The sequence below is a fragment of the Pseudopipra pipra genome, chromosome 3 (genome assembly GCF_036250125.1).
Source record: "Pseudopipra pipra isolate bDixPip1 chromosome 3, bDixPip1.hap1, whole genome shotgun sequence".
Taxonomy (NCBI): Eukaryota; Metazoa; Chordata; class Aves; order Passeriformes; family Pipridae; genus Pseudopipra; species Pseudopipra pipra.
Genome location: NC_087551.1, coordinates 15,626,446 through 15,650,265, shown reverse-complemented (window position 1 = coordinate 15,650,265; position 23,820 = coordinate 15,626,446). Strand labels below are relative to the sequence as shown.

General features: G+C 39.8%; 2 protein-coding genes across 6 annotated transcripts; one reads left to right on the top strand and one right to left on the bottom strand.

The window, feature by feature from the left end:
- The first annotated feature begins 10 nt into the window (after positions 1 to 10).
- TRMT61B (tRNA methyltransferase 61B) lies at positions 11 to 6,707 on the top strand. Its single transcript, XM_064648004.1, has 7 exons — positions 11 to 664; positions 765 to 867; positions 3,611 to 3,801; positions 4,972 to 5,063; positions 5,467 to 5,702; positions 6,324 to 6,404; positions 6,599 to 6,707. The coding sequence occupies exons 1-7, from the start codon at positions 89 to 91 to the stop codon at positions 6,640 to 6,642; spliced, it is 1,323 nt and encodes a 440-aa protein (XP_064504074.1). The 5' UTR covers positions 11 to 88; the 3' UTR covers positions 6,643 to 6,707.
- SPDYA (speedy/RINGO cell cycle regulator family member A) lies at positions 773 to 13,933 on the bottom strand. Of its 5 annotated transcripts, XM_064648007.1 has the most exons (8): positions 13,811 to 13,899; positions 13,669 to 13,683; positions 12,879 to 13,125; positions 11,966 to 12,024; positions 11,623 to 11,708; positions 9,837 to 10,008; positions 8,428 to 8,716; positions 2,963 to 6,987 (listed from the first exon to the last, which is right to left on the bottom strand). In XM_064648007.1, exons 3-8 carry the CDS (start codon positions 13,105 to 13,107, stop codon positions 6,899 to 6,901), a joined length of 924 nt encoding a protein of 307 aa, XP_064504077.1. In that variant the 5' UTR covers positions 13,108 to 13,125; positions 13,669 to 13,683; positions 13,811 to 13,899; the 3' UTR covers positions 2,963 to 6,898. The 5 variants fall into 5 exon arrangements, with proteins under 5 accessions (XP_064504080.1, XP_064504077.1, XP_064504075.1 ...); XM_064648010.1 differs by lacking the exon at positions 2,963 to 6,987 and adding an exon at positions 773 to 875 and having other exon boundaries at positions 13,669 to 13,933; XM_064648005.1 differs by having other exon boundaries at positions 13,669 to 13,933.
- Positions 13,934 to 23,820: the final 9,887 nt, after the last annotated feature.

Here is a 23,820-nt window from a genome sequence, read left to right as displayed (position 1 = left end):
GGCGCGCGCGGCGCAGGCGCGCGGGGCGAGGGCGCCGGGCGGCGCGAGACGCTCCCTCGGCTTCTCCCCTCCCGCCTTTCCCCGCTCCATGAGGGCCCTGCGCGCGCTGCGCCGGGCGGTCCCCGCCGCCTCCCGCTCCTCGTCCTCCTCCTCGTCCTCCTCATCATCATCCTCTTCTCCCGCCGTAGGGAGGCCTCGGAGGAGGGCATGGGAAGCCTCGCTGTCGCCGCTGGAGCGGGTGAGGCGGCTGCTGCCGCCCGAGGAGGCGGCGGCGGTGTCGCGGTGCGCGGCGGCGGCAGCGCCGGCGCCGTCCCGGGGTCCTGAGGAGGAGGGGGGGGAGATGGACGAGATGGCGGCCACCACCGCAGCCCCTCGGGGTGGGGTTGTTGAGGCGGCGGGAGCGCTCCCCGCGCCGTTCCGCGCCGGGGAGCTGGCGCTGGCGGAGCTGCGGAAGAAGGACAGGACGCTGAAGGTGATGTGCCGGCTGGCGAGCGGGGCGGTGCTGGCCGGCCCCGGCGGGGTCCTGCCCCACGACGACATCATCGGGCAGATGCCCGGGCAGGTGCTGCGAACTTCGGCCGGGAAGCGGCTGCTGCTGAGGCGGCCGTCGCTGGAGGAGTACGTGCTGCTCATGCCGCGGGGACCCACCATCGCCTACCCCAAGGTGGGTGGGGACCAAGTCCTGACCGGGAGGTCGCTGGCAGAATCTCGCCTTTCAGTTTCTCGAGGCTGGTGACCGTGCCGTGTTTTTCTCGCCCCCGCAGGATGTGAGCGCGATGTTGACGATGATGGATGTCCACCCGGGAGACACCGTGTTAGAAACCGGCAGCGGGTCTGGTGCTATGAGCTTGTTTCTGTCACGGGCAGGTGAGGACCTGGTTTTAGAAAACACAGAATTTATTTATTTTCTTATCACACCTTGCCTTCCATTTGATCAGATGCTCATGGTTCTCATAGTACTAGTCTACCTGAAAGGAGGTTGTAGTGAGGTGGGTATCAGTCTCTTCTCCCAGGCAACCAGCAGTAGGACAAGAGCACACAGTCTTAAGCTGTGCCAGGGGAGGTTTAGCTTAGACAGTACGAAGTTCTTTACAGAGAGAATGATCAGGCATTTGAGTGGGTGGTAGTCACTGTCCCTGGCGGTGTTTAAGAAGAGACCGGATGTGGCACTCAGTGCCATGGTCTATTAGACAACATGTGTTAGGTCAAAGGTTGAACAGAGGTCTTTTCCAACCTGATTGATTCTGTGATTTCGTTCTTAAAAGCTTTGCTGCAGTTCACGTGTTCAGACATAGTTTGTTGAAGGAAGGTTACACCAGAGCCGGGGCAGGGACTACAAACCATTTTGACTACTTAGAGGGCTGTGGTGCAAATGGTTACAGAAGGCCCTGCAGAAAGCTGAGTTTCAGCTGTAATTATTTTTGACTTTGGATTAATCATGCTAGTTTTTCCAATATCGTGCTTTTCTCAGTTTCTTTTTTCCTCATCTTAATGGACCAGGTGAGTAATCCAGTTGCTGGTTACCAGTGAAAATGCCTCTGTGGGTGCACACTTGTTTGTTCACGTTACAGCCAGCCTGGTTCTATCTAGCTTTCAGTGCTCTGAAAGGTAGAGAGCCCTTGCACTCAGCCATGTGAGTGAGGGTGAAACCTCAGCCTTAAGGTTCAGCTCATCTGTAGTACCCTCTTAGTGGATCACACTTCAGGATAATCTGGTGTATGGGCTCCTGATAGAACAAATTCCTTAAAGAAAGGAAACAAAAACCCCACTGTTTGCAATATTAAAGGACATGGGAGGGTAAAAACAAGAACCTCATCATGGATCATCTTGGACTTACAGAGCAGAAAAGCATAAGTTGCATATTCTGAAGGCTTACGTTCAGTGTTTGAGGGCACTCAGAGTAACTGAATACCTGAGCTGTAAAACTAGCATTTCTTTTTTTACTATATCCCACTGTTCATTAAAAAGCTGCATTATAGACTATGCTGTCTCTGTGAAATGTTTACGGGTTGTTCTGTCTTTGTGGGCTTACTCTGTATCCTTCAGCACTTCAAAATACAGTGATACCCAACAAGAAAAACAGCTGCCACACAGGTAAATGCTGGAATTTAAATCTAGTGGTCCATGGAAGTATTTAATTTCCAAAATTCTCATTGATTTAACAGATTTTGTTAATCTCCTCCCTTCGTGTTACTCATTGTTTTCTTTTCCATTCTTTCTTTAATCATTCCCAGAAACTACTGACATGCAGTAGTAGACAAAATTAAGATTGTGGTATTTGCCATGACTTTAAGATCCTTGAAAACTGGACAATACGATGTCTTTAAGCTTGACATACTGTAGCTTCACAATAACGAAGAGTTTTGCCTATTTATTTTAACTAGATCTTATTTTTCCCATTAAAAAGTCAGTTACAAAATGTAGGAATTATTTTGAATGAGTAAGACTGTCCCCCAGTGTGAACAATTCTATTCTTCTGATATTTCTAAACTGATAATCTCAAGTAATAAAGACTTGGTGCTGCAATTCTGCAACTGCTTAAGGTGATCCAAGGCAACCTGCTGAAACCCTCCCTTCTTACATGTTGGCTCCAGCCTTTGTCTGGTGAGCTGGATCAAGGAGCGACTGTTGGGAAATACATTGCTTCTTTTATTCTGTTATCTGAATGGATTCACAGTGGGATCACACAGGTGAGGGAAGGAGCCTGGCAACTTCAAACTGAAATGGCTTAGAAGGACGCAGAACGTGACCCTCTGAGTTGGTGTTTGCTGAAAGCTGCCTGTGCCCATTCCAAAGCAGAAAGGAGAGAAAAGCCAGCAGTGTGATAGCTTTGAGGAATGGGAGTAGTACAAGGGTAGAATAGCAGTGCACAGACTGCTGTCTGCCTGGACAGCTTGGTAATGCATCCTCTATGAGGAGCATTGTGTATTGGACTTAACATGGTAAATTTCAGGATAGTAAATTTAGACTTAATAAAATAATTTATTGCTGTTGCAAACAATAACAGGAAAATTACACGAGCCTATGTAAATCAAAGAGTACACTTGAAAACTTGTCTGTGGGGCTGAGATCAGTGAGCAGGTCTGGCAGTTTTCTTAGCCTTTCCCCAACCCTGAGGAAAAACAGATGAAGAACAAACTATGCACAGAACGAGGATTGTCAAAAAACTTTAAAACTATCGGTTTCAAATCTTAATAACAACAGAAGCAGTCACTGTCTGTCAGCTTTATAGCATCTGTGAGCTGTGACCACTGTTGCAGCGTTCTCAGCTGGTGCCTCTTGTAGCTCTGGCAGGAGAATCACAGGCTGATAGGGCCACAGATGCTCAAGTCGTCTTTTGCTGCAGGAGTGACTTCAGGAGGACATGCTGGGAACAGTCTGTACTACTGCAACTGCTTTATTTCATCTGTGGATTGATGGATTTGTGTCTGTAAAAGAACTAACATGGGACTTTTTCTGCATATGTTTGTTTTAAATGTAAAGAATAAAATAGATGGTAATTGATTGCCTCCTATGGGATTATTTCCCAAAGTGAGGTTGAGATATAAACGTGTCCTCATGTTGTAGGCTGCGCTTTCTTTTAAGTGTAGTGTCTTTTGTTTGTTTTCAGTTGGGCCCAAAGGACGTGTTATAAGTTATGAAATCAGAGATGATCATCATAATTTAGCTAAGAAGAACTACAGGCACTGGCGAACTGCATGGGAAATAGGACACATGGACGAGTGGCCGGATAACGTGGATTTCGTTCTTAGAGACATTTCAACAGCTGCTGCAGATATGAAATCTGTAACACTTGACGCAGTGAGTCCAAAAAGTCCATTTGACGTGTATCTTTTCTACATAAATTAAAACCTCTAGTGCTCACACTTAGAACAGGGTTCCCATATCTAGTTTAACATGAGAAAAAACAATCACGTCTTCATCAGTGAAAGAAACGCTGGGGGTTTTTGTTGGATTTACAAGTATTTTCAAGGTTTCAGTTACGGTTTCCCAAATGAAAGAGTGATAAAGCTGTACTGTAGAAGTATAACAATTAATTACTGCTGTCTTGTAAGCAAAGACCAACTTACTTCCTCGTATTTGTCAGAAACTGATATTTTTATAACTGAGATACATATTTCAGGCATTAAATTTCAGAAGAATACATAACCTTATTAAAAATATAAATATATAATCACTTTGCTATCAGCTTTATAGAATGGACAATGTAACTCAAGCATAAGTTAAAGAATGCTGTTGGTTGCTCTCCTGTCCTGCTTCTTGTATCCAGATTTTCTAAAGGGAGACATGCTGGGGAACACAGCTTTATGTTAACTACTCTTCCCTGTAAAGCAGAAAAACTGCTTACAACTCCTTACTTACAAGATGCTTTAAACAACTGACAATTTTTTTAAATGGTTTAAGCAATATATATATAACAAAAATACCATTTTAAAAAACTTTACAATCAACAAGAAATATTAAATACTGCATATCCCATTGTCTTATAGTTTGCATAACTTTCTAGTAGAAGATGGATAAATTGCCACAGACAAGTTCTAAATCTTGAAACAACAAGCAAGTTAGATGTTGATACCATAGGGTGCTCTTTTCATTATAAAGATGCACCTGAACGGTCTTTTTTTTTTTTTTTTTTTTTACATTTGAGAAATAAGTATTCATATGTATTAGTAAATATAGTCTTCTAAAAGTTTTTATAAATGTCAGCATTATGGAATGTAGTTAGCAGGAGGTTTAACTTCCTACAGGCCTGCTTGGTTGGTGAAACGCTACTTGTTTTAGTAGAAATTCACTTGGAAGTAGCAAGGACTTGGTTTTGTAGAAGTGAGGACCTCAGCTTTTGAGAGGCATGATTACATACTGCTGTTGTATGCATCTATTTTCCATAAACATTTTTTCCAAGTGTTGCTGTGTTACATTGGTAGATATACCTGTTTACCCAGTAAATGTTAATGTATCTTTCTCTTGCAGATAGTTCTGGATATGCTTAACCCTCAGTCTGCTCTGCCTGTTGTACACCCAAGCCTGAAACAGGGTGGTGTGTGCGCTGTGTATTTAGCGAAGTAAGTATTTACTTCTGCCACTTACAGCTGGCATTGTTACAAAACCAAACTTCTTTTAAAATTCACATCCAGCATTAATGAAATGTTTAGCAAAGTTTGGGTTTTTTTCTCACATGTAACTTCTTCAGGGAGTTGCACTCGGTTTAAATTACACTTGCCCAAATCCTTTGGCCTCTCCTTTGGGAATGTTCTCATTCCGATCAGTGGAAGTCTGCACTTTATGACATCTTCAAAGTAACTGTACTGTTCTCAAATTCAGTAGTCAGGTTGCTACTCCTTTACCCTAAAATTGAAGGACTCTTATAACCTCAAAGGTAAAGAATGTGACAAAGTCACATTAGAATTGAGATTGTGTGATTTGAGTTTTTGAAACACTACTTTATCCTTTGCATTTCTTCGAAAGCATCACACAGGTTATTGACCTTTTAGACAGAATACGGACCTGCAAGCTTCCTTTTCTGTGTGAAAGGATTGTTGAGGTAACTCACAGAAACTGGTTAGTACTCCCTGCTAAAATCAAGGATTGCAAATCAAGCCAAATGGCGGAAACTCAAGAAAATATTGAAGAACCACCTCAAAAGGAATATGAAGAAATCCACATTGAGGATCAAGCAGTTCTTAAAGAAAGCGAATACAATGGTAAGAACATTACTGCTGAGGAGACACTCTCTTACTGCACTTTGGTAATCCAGTGTAGGAAGAGGCAGTATTTTTTCTTAGATCAGCTGAGAATAGACAAGGTTTTGGACAGCCTAGACCTTGTCAAATTTGCAAAAGACTATAATAGTAATTGTTTAGTTTTAAATATCTTATTAATAATCTAGACTAAATAGAAAATAAATTGCAATAAAGAATGACTGCTCTTCTACTACCGTTTTCAAATTTTTGTTTTTCAGTAAAATTCAGTTCTTTTTTATTTGTCCTAAGGCTGCTTTAGAGGACCCTGATGGACTTAAGAATTCCATAGAAGAAACAGTGCCATTGTGCTCTGCTTTAAAAATCACGCTGTCCAAAAAGGATGCCTCACACATACACATATATATGTACACATATACAATAGATATATATACAGTATAGATTTGCAAAATCCATACTAGAGCAAAGAGTCATAGGTGACAACAAAGCACCATAACAGAAGCAAAAAAAAAAAAAAACAAACACTTGTCAGGTAAAATAATCTGTGCACACTGGCAACTCTAGTCTGCATGTATGCCTTAAACTTGTGGGAAAGAAGTAACAAACTAAATGTACTTCTCACAGGATCACTTTCTGATGATGCTGAAACGTATCGCTCAGTGCCTTACATTGCTAGACCGTCTTACTGGCAGGAAGGTCATTCAGGTGAGACACTTGGAAAGTGTTTTTTATCTTAAATGTGTAGTGATATTTTATTTCCAGAAAGTACTACTTTTTTTTTTTTTTTTTGCACTAGCATTTGGCATGTTACTATGTCATGAAATCATAAAACTTATAATAATAAAATAATCACTGCATACTGAAATACTGAAGTGTAACTTCTTTTGTTTTTTGATTAGCATTCCTTACCAAGCTGAGAAAGTTTCGGCCACTGCTTTCTTGATGCTGCTGCTGCGTTAGCTGCTAATTTGAATATTGTATCAGAATAAAATAAAACATTGTGAAGTAGCTGCTACATTTTGCAAGTTGTGTAACTTTTAAGTAATGACTGCTTTGATTTCTACTTCTGTGAAGTTTGAAACCCCACCTACTATTTAAAGGGAAAAGTTTTAAGGGAATCATCAGGTCTGGTGCATCTGTGATGCAGCACAGATTGTTCTGCAAATCACAGCATCTGTTTCTGTCTCATCGGGTGTGTTTCATTCTTCATTGCTTATAAACCAATCCATGGATTTATCTTGGTTCAAGGTGCTACATGGTTGCCTTTTGCTGGACAGTCTCTGACAGTCTACCAGAAATAAGGAGAAAAAAAATTTAGTAAGAAAATAAGGGATCAAAGTCTGTTCTTTTAAATGAATACTTGGCTGGCTACCAACTGGTGACTGTCGGTTTCTTTAAGAACAGTGTTCTTAAAGCACCACTTAAAGAGCTACTGAAATTCACTGAATGTGCTTGCTTGGTAAAGCTGTGCTCATCTCAAGAGAAAGACAGTTGTTGACACATACAGCTTTGGTTCACTTCTGCCACTCATGCTGAAAGTTGCCTGGTTAATTGTGAACTTTGCTTTATATAAAACATTCTCAAACAATCAAAGTAAACACAATTTTTTCTGACCAGATATGAAAAGCAAGATTTCTCAAGTAAAAATAGACTTAATTTTAAGTCTTTAAGGGTCTCACATGAGCATCTGGTGCTGTTTAACACATTAAATTATGAAGTGATGTGTCATAGACACCTAACTTGTTCTGTACCTCAGGAAATATTCAAATGCCAAATTTTTCAAAGCTGAGAGGTCCCTTGAGAATCACTAAGTTTTACTAAAGCTGTCAAAAGCAGTAACACAATCTTACTATAATAGTGAAAAGTGGATATTAATGAGAACATATCCAAATAAAAAATACAGAGCTATAAATAACTAACCCTGCATTAAATAACTACACTAGGAACTCGCCAGTGGTTAAGTACATGGAAGTATCTTTGCAGAGCTGAAGCCTTATACAGCTGCCCCAGGAAATTTACATCTCAAGTGTGTTCCACTTTCAATAATTATTTAATAATCAGTGTGCTCCATAACTTCTGTATGTAATGGTTCTTCTCGTGCAAAGGCTGAAGATGCTATTTTAAGTAGATTAATGTGCAGAGATTCAAACACATCACCAATTTTCACAAACTTTCGTACTGTTTCTTACTCGTACCCCAGTCTGAAAATGAATTCTAAACTGTCAACTGTCAAATTGAGATGCAAGGAAAATGTGAGTTATGATTTAGCCTGTGTCCAAATTGATGACTACAACTGAGCAGCCAGCCCTTTCTAAGAACAGTGGTCTCAGCAAGAGCACTTTAACTCACATAACACCCTCTCTTTTAACTCACATGACACACCTCAGTATTTTTATTGTTTCTTCCACCGACTCCTAAGTGTTTAAAATGGAATTTTCAATTTCATTTATAATGCTAGAATGGTAATAAGTGCCTAAATAGACTGGAGTGCAACCCAAAATCTACTGTAGCAGATGAAGATAATTTGAAGAGGCTCAGTGTAAAGCAGTTGGTACTTCTAGGAAGTCAAGATACAAGATGTGAAAATGAAAATGGGTCTGTGGCAGTAAAAACCAAGTTCTGCCAAGGTAATAGGGAAGGACACAAAAGTCCCTGCGCTACTCTGAAAGGCAAATACAGCCTCAGTTGCCTAAACTAAATGGAAATTATTTGCAATATTAAACCATACCTTGGGCATAAGCAGGAGAGTCAACAAGCATTTTTTCAGTCGGAAGGGTGTCCTTTGAATTCTGGGACGAATGTAATTCCATCATCTCCAAAGTGTCGGTAGATGAGGAGGAAGATGATAATCCCAGTCGCACAAACCTTCCTTTCTTGCCGCACAGCAGGCAGTCTGTAGGCGTAGCGCTGGGTCCTCGGGGCAGCTGTACTTCATCATAGTGACTCCTCATGGCTCCACTGTGGTGCATAGAACGTTCTCGCTGCCATATGTAATGTGTTGGAGCAATAGCCATCACCTATTGGGACAGCCACTGGGTCAGAAAACGTAAAAGTGATGGGAAAACATACGCTGAAAACAGGGGATCCAGTTAGCGTATGGCAGGGAATTAATACAACACAGCTGAAGTGGGTATCATGTATTATCTGTCTGCTTCTATCCCACTAAAAAGTTTGCTACCTTAGGCAGGAATAAGTAATCCAGATGCCAATCAGATGTGGAAACATAACAACTTACAGCCTTGTATATTCAGGTGAATCATGACAAACACCAGCTCATTCTTTGCATGTTGGACAGAAGATGGTGTCTTTGACTAACTACTAAACATCAACTAGATGGATATTCCTGTTCACAACATCACTGAACTAATGATACGAGAAGATGCTGGGAAAAGCATTCTGCACTCACCTTATTCCTTGTACTTTTCCTATAAGCATCTAATCCCATCCCCAGAGAGGGAACCCTTTTCTTTTCCACCAGCTCTAAGTAAGTGTTATATACTTAGAACATGACAAGGCCTTTTCCAGATATACATTCTGCCTCAAAAGTGAGGAATGTATTTTTTCCTTCCTAATATATTTGGAAATTGTAGGTTGTAACACTGCATTAATAGTAGAGAATGTTAAAAGTGTTAAAACTTTCCAAGTTTTTCATAAATGTAGTGAAAAACTCTTACCTTGAAAAGTCAGTTGAAATGGCATAATTAGTTTTGAAGGCATTAAAATTTCACCTGGGCTGCTGGGATTTTTATTTGAAGGTTTTACTTGTGTACAAACTTACAGATTGAAAGCAAACACGCACACAAAGTTATTTCTAAAGTGGCTGAAGCGAAACAAATGAAGGTAGATTTTAAATAAAAAATATTGGAATAAAGCAGATTCTAGCCAATAGAAACTTTTAACAGTAGTGCAATATAAAATATTCCAGTTTACTTTAAAAACATAATTTCAAACTATATTTTAAATGCAGAAAGAAAAAAAAAGTCTTGGAGGATAAATGGACCATTACATTTTAGCTGCATCTGTTATTTCCCATGGATTGTCAATGCACTTTAGGGAGGCAATTGTGCACAGCTAGATCAGTGACTGGTGTTAACTGGTGTAATTTCAGCATCTACAATATTAAATCCCCTTCCCTACCTCTTCACAGCAGCGTCTGCTCACAATAGCCCTGTAGTCAATTCTACTCCATAGTTGATCTCTCAACCTTAAGAAATCAGGGAAGAGCTTTCTCCAGGCTTTTCCCAAAGCCCATGGGAAAATGTCATACTTTGCTTCTTCGTGGTCTTCTTCAACTGTGTTTGCCAGATACCTTCAAACATAAATATGTTTGTGTTTGTAAATATTATTCAACCTTAAATCAGTATATCAGAATGATTTCTAACATTAAAAGACATTGAAGTGTTTCTTTTTTCTAGTATTGAGAGGAAAAAATGCTAACGAAATAAAGCCTTCTCTCTGGAATACAATATTTTCTTAATCAGTTCCTTGTGCATCCTTTGGGTAAATAAAAACAAGCTCTTATAAAAATTGCTTTACCCTAGATTTTCCTAAATTAGTAGATATGCAAGAACTGACATCTTTCTCCAAACTGACAAGAAACCCTTGTACTAAAATGAAGAGTTTCTGACTGAAATTTATTTCTCTAAATAAAGCTTTAAACTATTATATGAAATTTTAAACTTTACATTTTCTACTCTATGGATTTTAGCTACTCTTGGACAATTATGTTGCTCATATTAAATTAGCAGCAAACCAATAAATACAGGTCTACCTTCAGATATAAATGAAAACCTTAAAAGATTTTTTTTAATGTCTGTATTTCTCCCTTCCTTCACTATCTGCTACTTGGTTCTGGATCGTCTTCTCAGACAACAGGAAAATATTTACTTCCTCTGGACCCACCTGATACTAAACTGTAAATCACACCTGAAAAAATTACGACTTTTAGTCTCCTCCCCAGTTTTCTCACTTGCTCCTGACCCCAATATTGCCTCTAGTCCCAGTCTCACCAGACCCTTTGTCCCTTTTAAGCCTTTTGCTGTTCTGGCCTGGCTTTTCTCCCTTCAATGGAGTCAGAGGGCTCCCTCCTCCATGCTCTGTGGATGTTACCCAGAAGGAACCCCCTCACTAGTGTGCAAATAGAGCATCTGAGAAGCACTGTTACGGAAAAAGGTGATTTCAACACCATAAATGCAGAATCCTGTAGGTAGATAGATAGATAGATATGCCTGTAGGTATAGCCAAATATGGAGGGATTACGTAGGCTTGGGAAAGACAGAGTACAGATTGCTCCTCTGTTTCAAAGTATAGACATTTTACAACTGTTCAAAAGAATTCTCAGAATTTCTCTAGCAACATTTTTACAGTCGATTTAAATCATGGTGACAGAAACTTTAATAAAAAGTTACTCCTGAGATGCACATCACGGTGAAATGTTCCAGCACAAATGACTTAAAGGCTGGCAAAGATATGGAATATGTCTTATAACAGGAACTGTGAGCCATGTATATGTTGTCATGTATTGTCTTGCATATATTTCTTGTAAAGCTTTAAAAAAGTTCACAGATTCAGGTTTGTTTTTCTTAATTTTTTTAACTATGTATCACTACAGCAATGCAAAATCCCCTCTCTGCTGCTCAAGCTTGTTCTATCAGAGGGAGAATGTTGAATTTGCAGTGTTTATTTACAATATGTAGATTATCACAGAACCATAGAATGGTTTGGGTTGGAAGGGACCTTAAAGACCATCTAGTTCCCCCTGCCACCCCTTAGATCAGGTTGCTTATGTTTCTATTCTTCATATAGGACCCAAAAAACTGCACATCAAAGGAGTCTCATCACTTATCATAATGATCAGTGTCATAAAGAAATAAAATAATGCGAAGTTTATCCTAATAAAACCAGATAATTTAAAAGTACTTACAGAGCAACGAAGAAGTTAATTCTGGTATGCTCACTTGTTGTGAAGTTAGCCCTCTTGAAATAAACAAAAGTCATTGCCAAGAGATACTGTTTTAAAATGTAAAATGAAGTATCAATGTGTTATTTCAGTACCTTATTTCCTAAATTGACTAGCACATTTATCTTGCACCAAGATATTTCATCATTTTCATCAAGGACGAAAGCATGAATTGAGTTTCTTGAAACTTCCATATGAATCCATTAGAAAAAAATTATGTTCTGTATTTGCATTAAAGTATTGAATGATTAAGGGCACATTTCTTTCTCAGTGTATCTTCTGTTAACTAAGAAGGAAACACACTTACCTTGTCTGCAATTTTACAGCAGCAGTCCATCCAAAGGAAGTCTTGGATTAGATCATCATCTGCAACAAGCAAAAGTTGTAGCATTTCAAACACCAAAATTGTTTATGTTAGAGAGTATTTGTAAATAAATAACAGATGGTCGTTTCATTAAACCAAATAAGAGGAAAGAAACTAGACCCACCAGTGGAAACAGAGAAACTGAAGGGAGTAGGAGATCAGGTGTGAAAAAACTTAAGGCACAAAAGAAGACAAACCACCATAAAGGCAAGGTGGAAAATTTAGTGACCAAATTTCATCCATTCTCAGTAACAGCAAGTGAAGGTGACAAATCACAAGTATTTCTTCTATTTGGGTCACTTCTTCCTGCATTCAGTGGTTCCAGGTAGTACCACACTGTTATTTTGGATGAACTACAGACTGTTGAGATCTCTGCACCTTGATTACCTGGCAGCCTTTACAGGGCAATACTTGTTTATTTGTGGTCAGAGCACCACTGTCGGTGAACATGGACTGTAAGTACCACAACCTCTCTGAGTCACTTCTGTATTTAAGGCTCAAATAAAAAACAAGTGTAACCTTCCACTATTATTTGATGTCTTCACTAAATTAAATAAATACTAAACGTTATGTGAAAGAGACACAGATAAAGAAGAGGTGCTTGTATTGTCTGTGGTGGTATTCAAAACTACCTTGGTTTCATTTGTAATTTAAAAAAGATACTTTTCATCAGTTTGGTAGCCCTTCTTGTATTTTTAACTTAAGCATTAAATATTTATACACCAAAATATAACAACAAAATATGTTTAGATAAAGAATTGCCATTAGTTTTCATATAAAAAGCACTCTCAAAATTACTGAGCTTAGAAAACATTCTGTTCAGTCAATACATTTGTATCTGTCATTATTAACCTACCAAATAATTTAAAGAAAGCTGTCATTTCCTGACGCTGAATAACTAGACATGGTCCCTTTGGACATTTATATTTCTGACTAGGGACCCCTTTTTCACAATTTTCTTGATGGTCTTTAAAAGCAGGTCTCTTTAGTCTATAAAGTTTTTTTTGCTGATGTGATCTGGATGCACTCGATTTTACATGAACAGTGACAGTGGGAGGTGTCTGACACACCAGATTGTGTTTCATTTCGGTAAGTAAAGGTTCCTGTTAAAAAAGAAGAAGAAATTAACTACAAAAACAGTCAGTTTGAGCATTGGTACTCTACATTTCTTTAGTTCACATGAAGCGTTTCAGTAGAGCTTATACGTCAGGTGATGGAAAATCAATTTTATCAGTACTAATTATCTAAGCCTTGTGCCCTAAGCCAACTATGTTGGGTCCTTCGATTTAGTTCTAATTTGATAAAGCTTTTTTTTTTTCAGTAGGTGCCTTCAATCTTTTTCCAATCAAAATTTTGAAAAATAGGAAAAGAGCCTTTCCATAAAAAGTTGCTGTTTGTCAGATCCTCATAGCTCCACACCCTTACTTAGGTCTACCAAAAAATCTGTGTTTCTCTGCTCCAATTTGTGATTGTGTCTTTTTAAAAGAATATTAATAGAATGAACGCAGCAGAACCATGAAGAAGCCATGTAACATTAAAATCAAGTCTTGAGCTCCTAACTTTGTTAACATTTGGTTACAGCCATCGGGAATTAAACTTTTCCCTCAGGTCGGGCATACCCTGAAGGCACAACCAAGGAAACATACCTGAGGTGCTTGTAACTGCAAAATTCAAGAGGATACCAAATGCAGAGTGAGGAAAGGTATTTTTAGGCGGTATTAAATGTATTTACTCCTTCCGAAGGTCTCTCCACATGGGGCTGTTTGAGGCCAGCTCACAGCAGCCTACCTGACTCCCCAGGGCTTAGCTGGCTGCCACATAAACAGAAAAAGCCCTCAGCTGTGGCTGTAATTTCCTTTTCCCGCGAGAAAGCCCGAGGCGGCCTCTTCCTTCCTTTCCCTTCCCTCTCTCCTCTCCTCTCCCGCTCCGTTCCCGCCTCCCTCAGCCACCTCCCCCTCACGCCGCAGCCGCCGCCGCGCGCCCGGAGTGGCGCCTCTCGCAGCCAATCGGCGCGAGCCAGAGGGCCGCCTCAGCCAATCGGACGGCGGAGCGCTCTCACCTCCCGCCCCTTCGCTTGCCGCCCGCGCCGCGGCAGCCAATGGGAGCGGGGGCGGGGGGGCGGCGGCGCTGCGTGAGGGAGTGCTCGCCACCGCGGGCCGTGGTGAAGCCTGACTTTATTCTCTCAGCTGCCCAACAGCTTTGTGAAATCTTCCTTCTTCCCTTCCTTCCAATGCCTGGGGGAGCCTGCGAGAAAGACGGAGAGGGACTTTTTACAGGGGCGTGTAGTGACAGGACAAGGGGGAAGGGATTCAAATTGAAAGATATTTGATTAGATTAGATTAGATTAGATTAGATTAGATTAGATTAGATTAGATTAGATTAGATTAGATTAGATTAGATTAGATTAGATTAGATTAGATTAGATTAGATTAGATTAGATTAGATTAGATTAGATACTGGGAGGAAATTCTCTGCTGTGAGGGTGGTGAGGCACTGGAACAGGTTGCCCAGAGAAGCTGGTGATGACACGTCCATCCCTGGAAGTGTCCAAGGCCAGTTGGATGGGGTTTTGAGCAACCTGGTCTAGTGGGAGGTGTCCCTGCCCACAGCAGGGGTTTGGATCTAGGTGGTCTTCAAGGTCCCTTCCAACCCAAACCATTCTTTGATTCTATGGTTAAAACATCTCCCCAGGATGATAAACATCTCCCTAGGAGACGCACAACAGGAGGGAGAAGACATATCTAACTAAATATCAAACATACAGGCGCAGGACACCCTGCTTCCACCAAAGCAATCCATGTAGTAGTGTGCAATTAGTCCCAGGCATTCTATTAAAATGTCATAATAAGAATGAAAATTTCCCTTTACTAGCAGGATTCAGTGTGAAATCTTAATGTTGCCTTTTGTTATAAGAGCTAAAGGTTTATCCAGGAAGAAATACATCCATTTTCATTGTTTCCTCCTGTACAAGCCAATTAAAGTGTAACTGGCTTCATCTGTTATGATAATGAGAAGAGAGGCCTCTACTCCTTCCTTGTATTAATTAATAAATTGCTAGATTATTTAGGTGCTCTGAGTTAGTGAGCATATTCAGGGAAAGGACATACCAAGTTTCTGATCAGGTAGGGAGATAAAAGACATATCAAGTGGTAAATGTAGTAACTAACAACATCTCTGTATGAAACAGGCTGAAATCAGGAAACCTGGCAGCGGAGTAGAGATAATACCAAATACATCAGTCAGGCAAAAGTCTGTTTCTTTGAGGTTGTCTCTTCATATACACATGTTCACATTGACTTACCCTTCATTAAATTGTTCTTTATTTTTGCATAATACTTTTCATCTAAGGAATTCAAAGTACTCATCAATTAATTGCTGTTAATTTGATAAGTGTGAAAAACAGAGGAAGGGCAGGGTACAGAAACTTCCATATAACCATCTAAACCATTCAGACCAGGAAACAAACTTCTTTTTGTTTTTCCCCTACTGGAAAACATAATTGCAATGATAATTGTGATGTGCATGCTTCCTTATTCTTTATACCTTTATATCAGTAAAAAGTGGTTCACAGTGTAAGTCTTTATCCACACAGAGCTTTACAGGGTTTGTATGGTTTTTCCTGCAGGTCTCCCCTATCTAAAATAATTTTTGAGCTGGTGGTTCTGCAACAAAATATTAAAAGTTTTTTTTCTTTTCATTCAAAAATTTGTCATGATCAAGTTATTGAACAGGTATTGTCACTCTCTTCCCCCAGTGTGCTGTCCCCTTCCTGCCAGGACCGAGGGCTCTGCTCTGATTCAGATGAGCTGCATCACCTTGGCTCAGACTCCGAGGAAACTGAAGTTATGAGAAAGAGCTGTGAGAACGTCTGGAACTCCACCTTTCTTTCCTTGCAGGACTCTGAAGCCTGATGCAGGATTGTTGAGATGGAGATTCAAGGATTCAACTTGGAAACACTATGGAAAAACATCAGTGTGGAAAGGTTGATGCCTGAACACCGTGACGATAAGGAAACAGAACTTTACTTAAGTCCTCTGCATGATATAATAGACTTAGCTGATTCTCAACTTTGCTTATTATTAACTACAGTTTTTAGAGGGTTGTTGAACAATTCATCCAAGAATATCGGGAAAAATGAAACTTTTAGATTTCCAAGTCGCTCGCTGGACATCAGGGAGCGCTGTTTCACCACCAGCAGTTTAAACTGAGACAATGCAGTGTTTGTCCAGCACAGTACACTGGGATTCATGCTGTACATCATTCTTAATACTTCCTGTAGATGGACATTTAATCAGTTTAGCCACTCTCTATATGTAATTACAGTTTGAATTCATATTTTAATATAAAAATATAAATAATTTTAATTTTATATTAATCTATTTATATAGTTTAAATTATGTTTTATATATATATAATAAAACCTGTGTTTAAAATACCTAGGAGTCTTACAAAATCTTATTTCTGAATAAAAAAATGTCCATATATACACTGGAACTTGATTCTACGAGATATATAGGTATATAGGTATCCAGTAGCTGGTCCAAAGAGGCAGCTGCAGAGCAGTTAGCTTCCTTTACATGAAAAAAGAACTTAAAATCTTTCAGTGATTGAGATGTTTACAGATAGATTAAGAAGCATCACTGAAGAAGAAGAGGATTGGTGTTTTGATAAATTATATTTAGGATATACCTACTTTTTTTCCATATTTTAATATTTTTGAGTTGCCTTTGGGCTCTGATATCCTTTCAGTGAATGTTTTTTTTATTTAAGAAAGATAAAGTACCACAGGAAAAACACGTGATATTTCTTTTCAAGCAAAGTCATGAAGAACCACCATTAGTTCTTTTAAATGGAGATCATTGTTCACAATAAAATATGTATTTTTCAATTATAGACTTTTCCCAGGTCTTGCAGAGAAATAGAAAAAAAAAAATAGAAATGAAAAATAGAAAAAAAATAGAAATGAAAAATAGAAAAAAAATAGAAATGAAAAATAGAAAAAAATATCTCTTCCCTGTAGAGAGGACTGCTGACCTTGCTGGGGGAGCCTGGCCTCTCAGTCAAATGAGTTCTAAATTTAATGCACACAGGCTGAAAACTCCATTCCTAAAGACCATAACGAAACTGAAACATGCATCTAAAAAGCAAACTTTGGACATGTCATTAATTCTTTCAGAATAAAGGGTGGAGCAAGTCACACAAGTTTCAGTAAATTAAAGAGGAACAGGTAAACCACCTGAACCCACATCTAACACCAGAAACCTATTTTTTTTTCTTACGTGGGAAGAAAGAGTAAGGATTTAGATGAGTTGTGTGAAACAAATTATTATGGCATCATGGTGTCAGGACTAGGGCTAAGCATAACAGATTGAATATGCCTTACCAGTTTGCTACTGGAGATAGTGAGCAAGGACACTGGAAAGGTGCCTTACAGCTAAATCCTTGCTTTTGACAAATGTTACAGCAAATCAGAGCTCAAATCAGTCCAGCAGTTTAATTACCTAGGTAGCCTCATCTCTTCGGATGGTAGGATTGACGGAGAGATAGACAACATGTTAGCAAAGGCATATAGTGCCTTCGGAAAGCTTCATAAAAGAGTTTGGCAAAATAAACACGAAGAAAAGTACAAAGATCAGTGTTTACAGAGCCATAGTGCTGTCTATTCTTTTATATGGGTCTGAATCACGGGTCATCTACTGCCACCACCTGTGTCTCCTAGAACGCTTCCATCAACGCTGCCTCCGTACAATCCTAAACATCCACTGGTCAGATTATGTGACCAACACATCTGTTCTAGAACAAGCAGCAGTCACAAGTATTGAGGCCATGTTGCTGAGAACACAGCTGTGTTGGGCAGGACACGTCTCCAGGATGAAGGACCACCGCCTCCCCAAGATCTTGCTTTATGGTGAACTTGCCACCATCTGCCACAAGAAAGGAGCCCCCAAGAGGAGATACAAGGACTCCCTGAAACAACATCTCAACCTTGGCCATATTGATCATCATAACTGGTCTACTCTGGCCTCCAATCGGGAGGCCTGGAGACACACCATCTATAACGCTGCTGATGCTTTTGAGAACGCACGTAGGATCACCCTTGAGGAGAAAAGACAATGCAGAAAGAATCTTGTCTTGCTGAATTTACCACCTAAAGAGTCCTTCTGCTGTGCCTTTTGCAACCGGACGTGCCTATCCCGTATTGGCCTTTTTAGCCACAAACGCGCTTGTGACAAACGTGGGTAGAGCCCTTCCCAAATCTTTGTTCGCGAAGCCCAGTCATGATGACAGTATGATTAGAACTAGAAATGGTTCAGTGTCACTTAAGTGTATGTCACTTAGGGATGAATGGGCAGGAAAATTGTTTCCAGCTTTGTTTACTTGAAAAGAACTTCTAAGCATATAGCAGCAGCATTTTCTAATACTTAAGTCCCAGGACAGCTGTAGGTGTCCTCAGGTACTGAGAAATTCAGGAACTAGAAGAAAAAAATTATTTTCAAATTGAAGAGTGAATAAGAACTGCACTGACTAGACTAATACAGCAAGTGGTAAAAGAAGGTGAAGGCTGCCAGCAAACACAGTGCATGTTTAAACATGCTGCTCCTGCATACTTCAAAACAGTCAAGTACTCTGCAGCAGCAAATCCACATAAAGTGCCAGGGACATAAGTCTGAACTTGCTGTTCATTCCTACTGTAAATAGACTGATATATCTTCTATGAACTTAACTAATTCAAAGCAGACAGGGGAAGCCCTTAAGATTTATTTTTAAGAATTGGCACTTGTGTGCTGGTTGCAAATGAAATGAAGCAGTCTTATCAGAAGAGTTCAAATTGCTTTGTCAAAATAAATAGATGGGGTAGACTACATTACGTCTTCACTATCATATCACAAAAAGGCAAGTGATGAATTATGGATCTCTCAACATGGGTAACTCAAAACTCTTAGTGCATATTTTATGTCAGAGGGAAAGGAGATCTGCACAGTTCTTCTCTAAGTGTTTTTTGAATCATCTGATGTTATCCACCAAACTGTAGCTTTTTTAAGCCACTGGAGGTTGTATTTTGGATTTGCGAGTATTTAATAACCATGGTTACTTGTTACCCGTTTCTGCCCATGCTGTTTGTTCATGCTGAATTGTGCAAAGACCCCTATAAACAGGACTCCTCTATACCTCCATGACGCTGGAGCCATTTGTTCCAGCTGCTAAGAGCACCAGGCTTCCTGAGGCACAGGAGCAAGGACCAGGTGTGTGTCAGCCATGCCCGGGGCACTGCCGGCGTATTGCGCATGCACAGAGTGACCGGGTTGCCTACATTAACACTGAAAAATGGGAGCTCTTCAGCTTCCCTTTTTCTCTGCTTTCCTCTCAGAAACAACTAGCAAACCCTGGACTTTGAAAACATTTCTGAAGCAAATGTGGCTGAACAAAGAAAACTTCAAGAATTTTACTTAAGAGTCGTTTTTATAAAATGGCATTAGCTAAAGTGTTCCATTCCGCCTGGCAAATAACACAAATGCTTTGTCTCACTGATGTAATGTATATGCATACATCAATAGACTAAACTACAAAATATCTAAGCAATCTATTATCCAGGAAATATATCTTATGTTATTATCTAGGGACATCAAAAGTAGAAAAACATTGGTGCTTTCAAAATAACATCCTAATTCTTTTCCTGAAGGCAAGTTCAGCATTTCTTAAATAAGAGCTGTTTGAGTGGCTGAAGAATAGGTGGGAGCCTTCAAACTCTTACCTAGCTGGCTTATTATTCTGTAACTGGACAAAATGTGTTAATTTAATCAAATTTTTCTCATTTTGTTTTCCAGTTCCAAAGTTTACTGATCACATAATTCAGATCACAAAATTCAGATCACAAAGTCTTTCAAACATGGTATCTATTTATTCTCTGTTTTTATACTGTTGAAAACAATTGAATCATTGTCCATGACAACATGCCCTATAATAGGGGAAACAATAGTAGTAATTAAGAAACGATAATAGTAACAATAGTAGTAATTAAGACAGGACAATTTTTTTGTTGTCAAGAGCCGTGCTTTCATGGCATGGCATTCAGAAGACTTATGCCATGAAAGGATTAATCAAGAGCAGTGTAGCTATAATTTCTGAAGGAAGAGAAAATTGTTTTCTTATTTGGCTCCAATGCCCTCATACTGCTAAGAAAGGAGCTGCATGAAGTTTCATAGTGGGAAGACGGAACTTCAAGGGCAGCCCTCTTGGAGACTAAAAACAGACAAATTAAAATGTGAGCTGGAAAAAGTCCAAGATTTTCATTTTTTTTTAACTCACATCTGATGGTCCAGGCTCCACACAGTTAAATTAGAGTTGCCATAGTTTGTTAAACATTGAATGCCCCTCCCAAGAAGCAATGGGGTCTATAATTACACCACAACAGGTCAAAAAGCCTTCTTGTTTCTCCAAGTTCGGTATGAACAAGCTGTAAAAATTCTCTTACTCAGAGGTTGAAGCAATAAAATGACTAGTACAAGGGTTGTAAATTAAAGTGCAAAGAGAAACAGATGAACTTTGGTAACAGCTATTGCTAACTGAAAAAAAAAAAGGGAAACTTGTGAACTGTGAAAGTAGTCACAATACAAAAGCAATTTATTTCAGCGAGGGGAAAAACCCCGACACCAATGGTAAACCCAGCTTTCTTAAGCCCACTCTCTGCTGTCCGTTGTGTTATGCTAAATGGCGTTTGTGGGATGAGATTTTTCTGCCCAGCTCATGGGTGTATTTATTCACCTTTGCTTGGGGTATGACTATGCACACAAATTAGAGTGAGGCAAGAGTGGGTGGGGATTTACAGCGTGTTAGCTGCTCCCTGGAAACTGCCTCTGTGCATGCTGTGGCCCTGTTTTCATTGAGGAACACACGGCTTCTGCTCACTGCTGGGCACAGCTGTGTCCATAGGTTGTTAATGTGGGTTACCTGACAAACTATAAATCCACACCCTTACTAGCCTTGCAGCAACCTGTACCTATATAAGACAAGTCCAGCACAAGCAAATTGAATGGCAGACACCTTCAGGTTGTGAGAGAAGTACTCAGTGTGCCTTCTGATAACACCATGCTGAGAGACAGGACAACTATCTGTCTGTATAACCATCTGCTTCAGTTCTGCCCACAGCACAGAGATGTTGTCATGTGATAAAACATGTTAAAAACCACTTAGGACTCTTCAAACAATTTTTAACAAGTGTTTTGACAAAGTTCCATCTGTATCTTCTTTCACAGAAAATGGCTAAAAGGGAAAAAGAAAAAGTATTAGATGCCGGAATTGAAACTATTTTAGTGTAAATGGAGCTTCTTTTAACTACAACTTGTGATCTGTTGTTTTCCTGTGAGCCCCTTCCAAACCTCACTAAACCAGGGAGTGTTCTAAGGGATCAGGCGCAGTATGAAATCAAAAGGCTTGCCTTGCTGCTACACAGCAGTTGGTATGAAGAGTTACTAAGTTTTTAACATCTAGTGCTGCTCATTTTAAGCAGCTTTGAATGCTGACAATAGATGTTCTAAAAAATGCTGTCAGTAATAGAGCCACGGAGATGTATTTTCAGGTAAGTAAAGACGAGGATGACAAACCTGTTACTGACCCCACCCTCTGGAGTTAAGACTAAGCCCTGGCAGAGAGGTGAGGATGCCACAACGTATCAGACAGGTTGGTTTCTATAATCCTCAAAGACGCAAATAGAACATATGTTAATGGCATGAGCATTTCTCTCCTGTGGCTACACCCTGTCTAGTTTTATGAACCTCTGAACCAACAGCCCTTTACCTCTTAGTAGCTACTCTTACTTTTAGTCAAAGGTCTCCAGCCCAACAGAGACCCAGGTTGTGGGCTTCTGAAGCCGAGGACAGTTTTATGAGGGTTGCCACTGCCTCTGAACTAATTTCCATCTCCAGTGTGCATTAAAATTTTGTCAAAATACACAGACGTATTTTTAAACTTTTTTTATTATTAAAAAAAAGTCACAATGTAGAAAGAGGCAAAAAAAAACCCAAACGTGTAAACTAGCTTTTTTTTTAGTGTTTGGAAGTTGTTAGACACTCAGTCTAGCAGAAAGACATGACTGCTCATTTGTTTTCTTACTGGCTCTATACCTGACCAGCTCCATATGGCTAAAACATCGAAGTTCTCCAAGACTCTCAATGTTCTCATTATTCAAATCAGCATAACAAGACTTACCTGTTATATGGTGGTTTTCAAACCTGCAGGAAAAATAAAAAGCGCAGAAGCACCATTACAGTTCCTTGAGCAGCAGCATATGTCAATTTGTGGCGACATGGAATATTCAGAAACATGTTCTGGACAAGATACTGTATATAATTTCTCAACACTGTTCTCTTCCTACAGTCCTTTCACAGCTTCATTCTGTGTAGATGGTCCAGTCTGCCAAAAAATTTGAATGCAAACATCCTAGAGCTACCCTAATAAAGTTCCTGAGCAAGTCTATAACATAGGTGACATATATAGCAACATCTACTGTTCAAAATAGCTGTTGGCACTTTTGAGCATGTGTGTTTCTGATTGTTTCTATCATTGTCAGCCTTAACCAGTTAAAAGCCATAATGAATTTTGAAAATCCATTGATTTTGTTAGAAAAACCTTAGCAACATTATGTTTTGCTATCTGCTATAATACATGACCTATTTTCTAGGGACCACACTTTGGTTATCTTCACAAGGGTACACCCAAAACCAATCAGGTTTGCAGCCTCTGAAGAATCTCAGTTAGAGCTCGATTGCCAAATACCCCAGTGGCACTGATCATGTTCTCTCCACTCATCTCTCTGATCTGCTGACCACAGTGCATGTCACAGCCCCACCTTGCATCGTTTCCTGATACTTCAGGAGTGACTCACACATCCTTGCGACTTTCCCTGAAAGCAGATTTCCCCACTTTCCTGTACCTGGGGAGTTTCACAAAGCCCACTTACCAAATTTGTAGTGAAGACCTGGAAATGACCCGGTAAAAACCTAGCTCAGATCCCAGTATCACACCAATTCTTATTGGCTTCAGAAAGAGCTGGATTTATCTCCTCAGATCTGATTCGAAGTTCACAGAAGTCAACAAAAAATCTCCTTGCACTGGTGTCAACCTCTCCTGAGTACTTTAGTGAATAGAACTTTATTCTCCAAACCTGAAGCAGATGTAAATTACAGAGCAAAAGCTGAAAAACGAAGATCACATCAGTTTTCCAAATATAGTTTCACATGGTGTATGTAGGTCTTGGTGACCAAAACTTTTTTTTCTTTTTGCTATATGGCAGAGTCAGTAATGTGCTCGAAGCATTTAAATTATAATTTGTCTGAGCTGTAATTATGATTTAATAAGAGCAAACCACAACTAGCCTACACTGCACTGCCTAATCAGCATTCAGCTATTTGATAAGAGGAGGTATCTCCAACAGTTGATAAAATTATCCTGTTTATAACCAATATGCGAGGCCTTACCTTTAAAGCTGTGGGCTGAGGAAAGTTAATATAGAATAGCCATTGAATAAGGTCATGTATTCCAGGACAAAGAGTTAAAATTGCCACAAAAGTTACAAAGAATACACTGCCTCCCAACCCCCTGGAAACCCAAGTACTTGTGTAATAAAGCTACTGCAATACTCAGGTCCTTGTATCTGTTTAGCCACATGCCTGCTCTACTGGCTTTGATTCTAAGAAGAAACTTCCCTCAACTGTGAAAGAGGGTAAGATCAACACTATTGTGAATGGTCCCTCATTTCCATTGTCTTGCTGGGGAACAACATCACGTAGAGCAACTCCCCT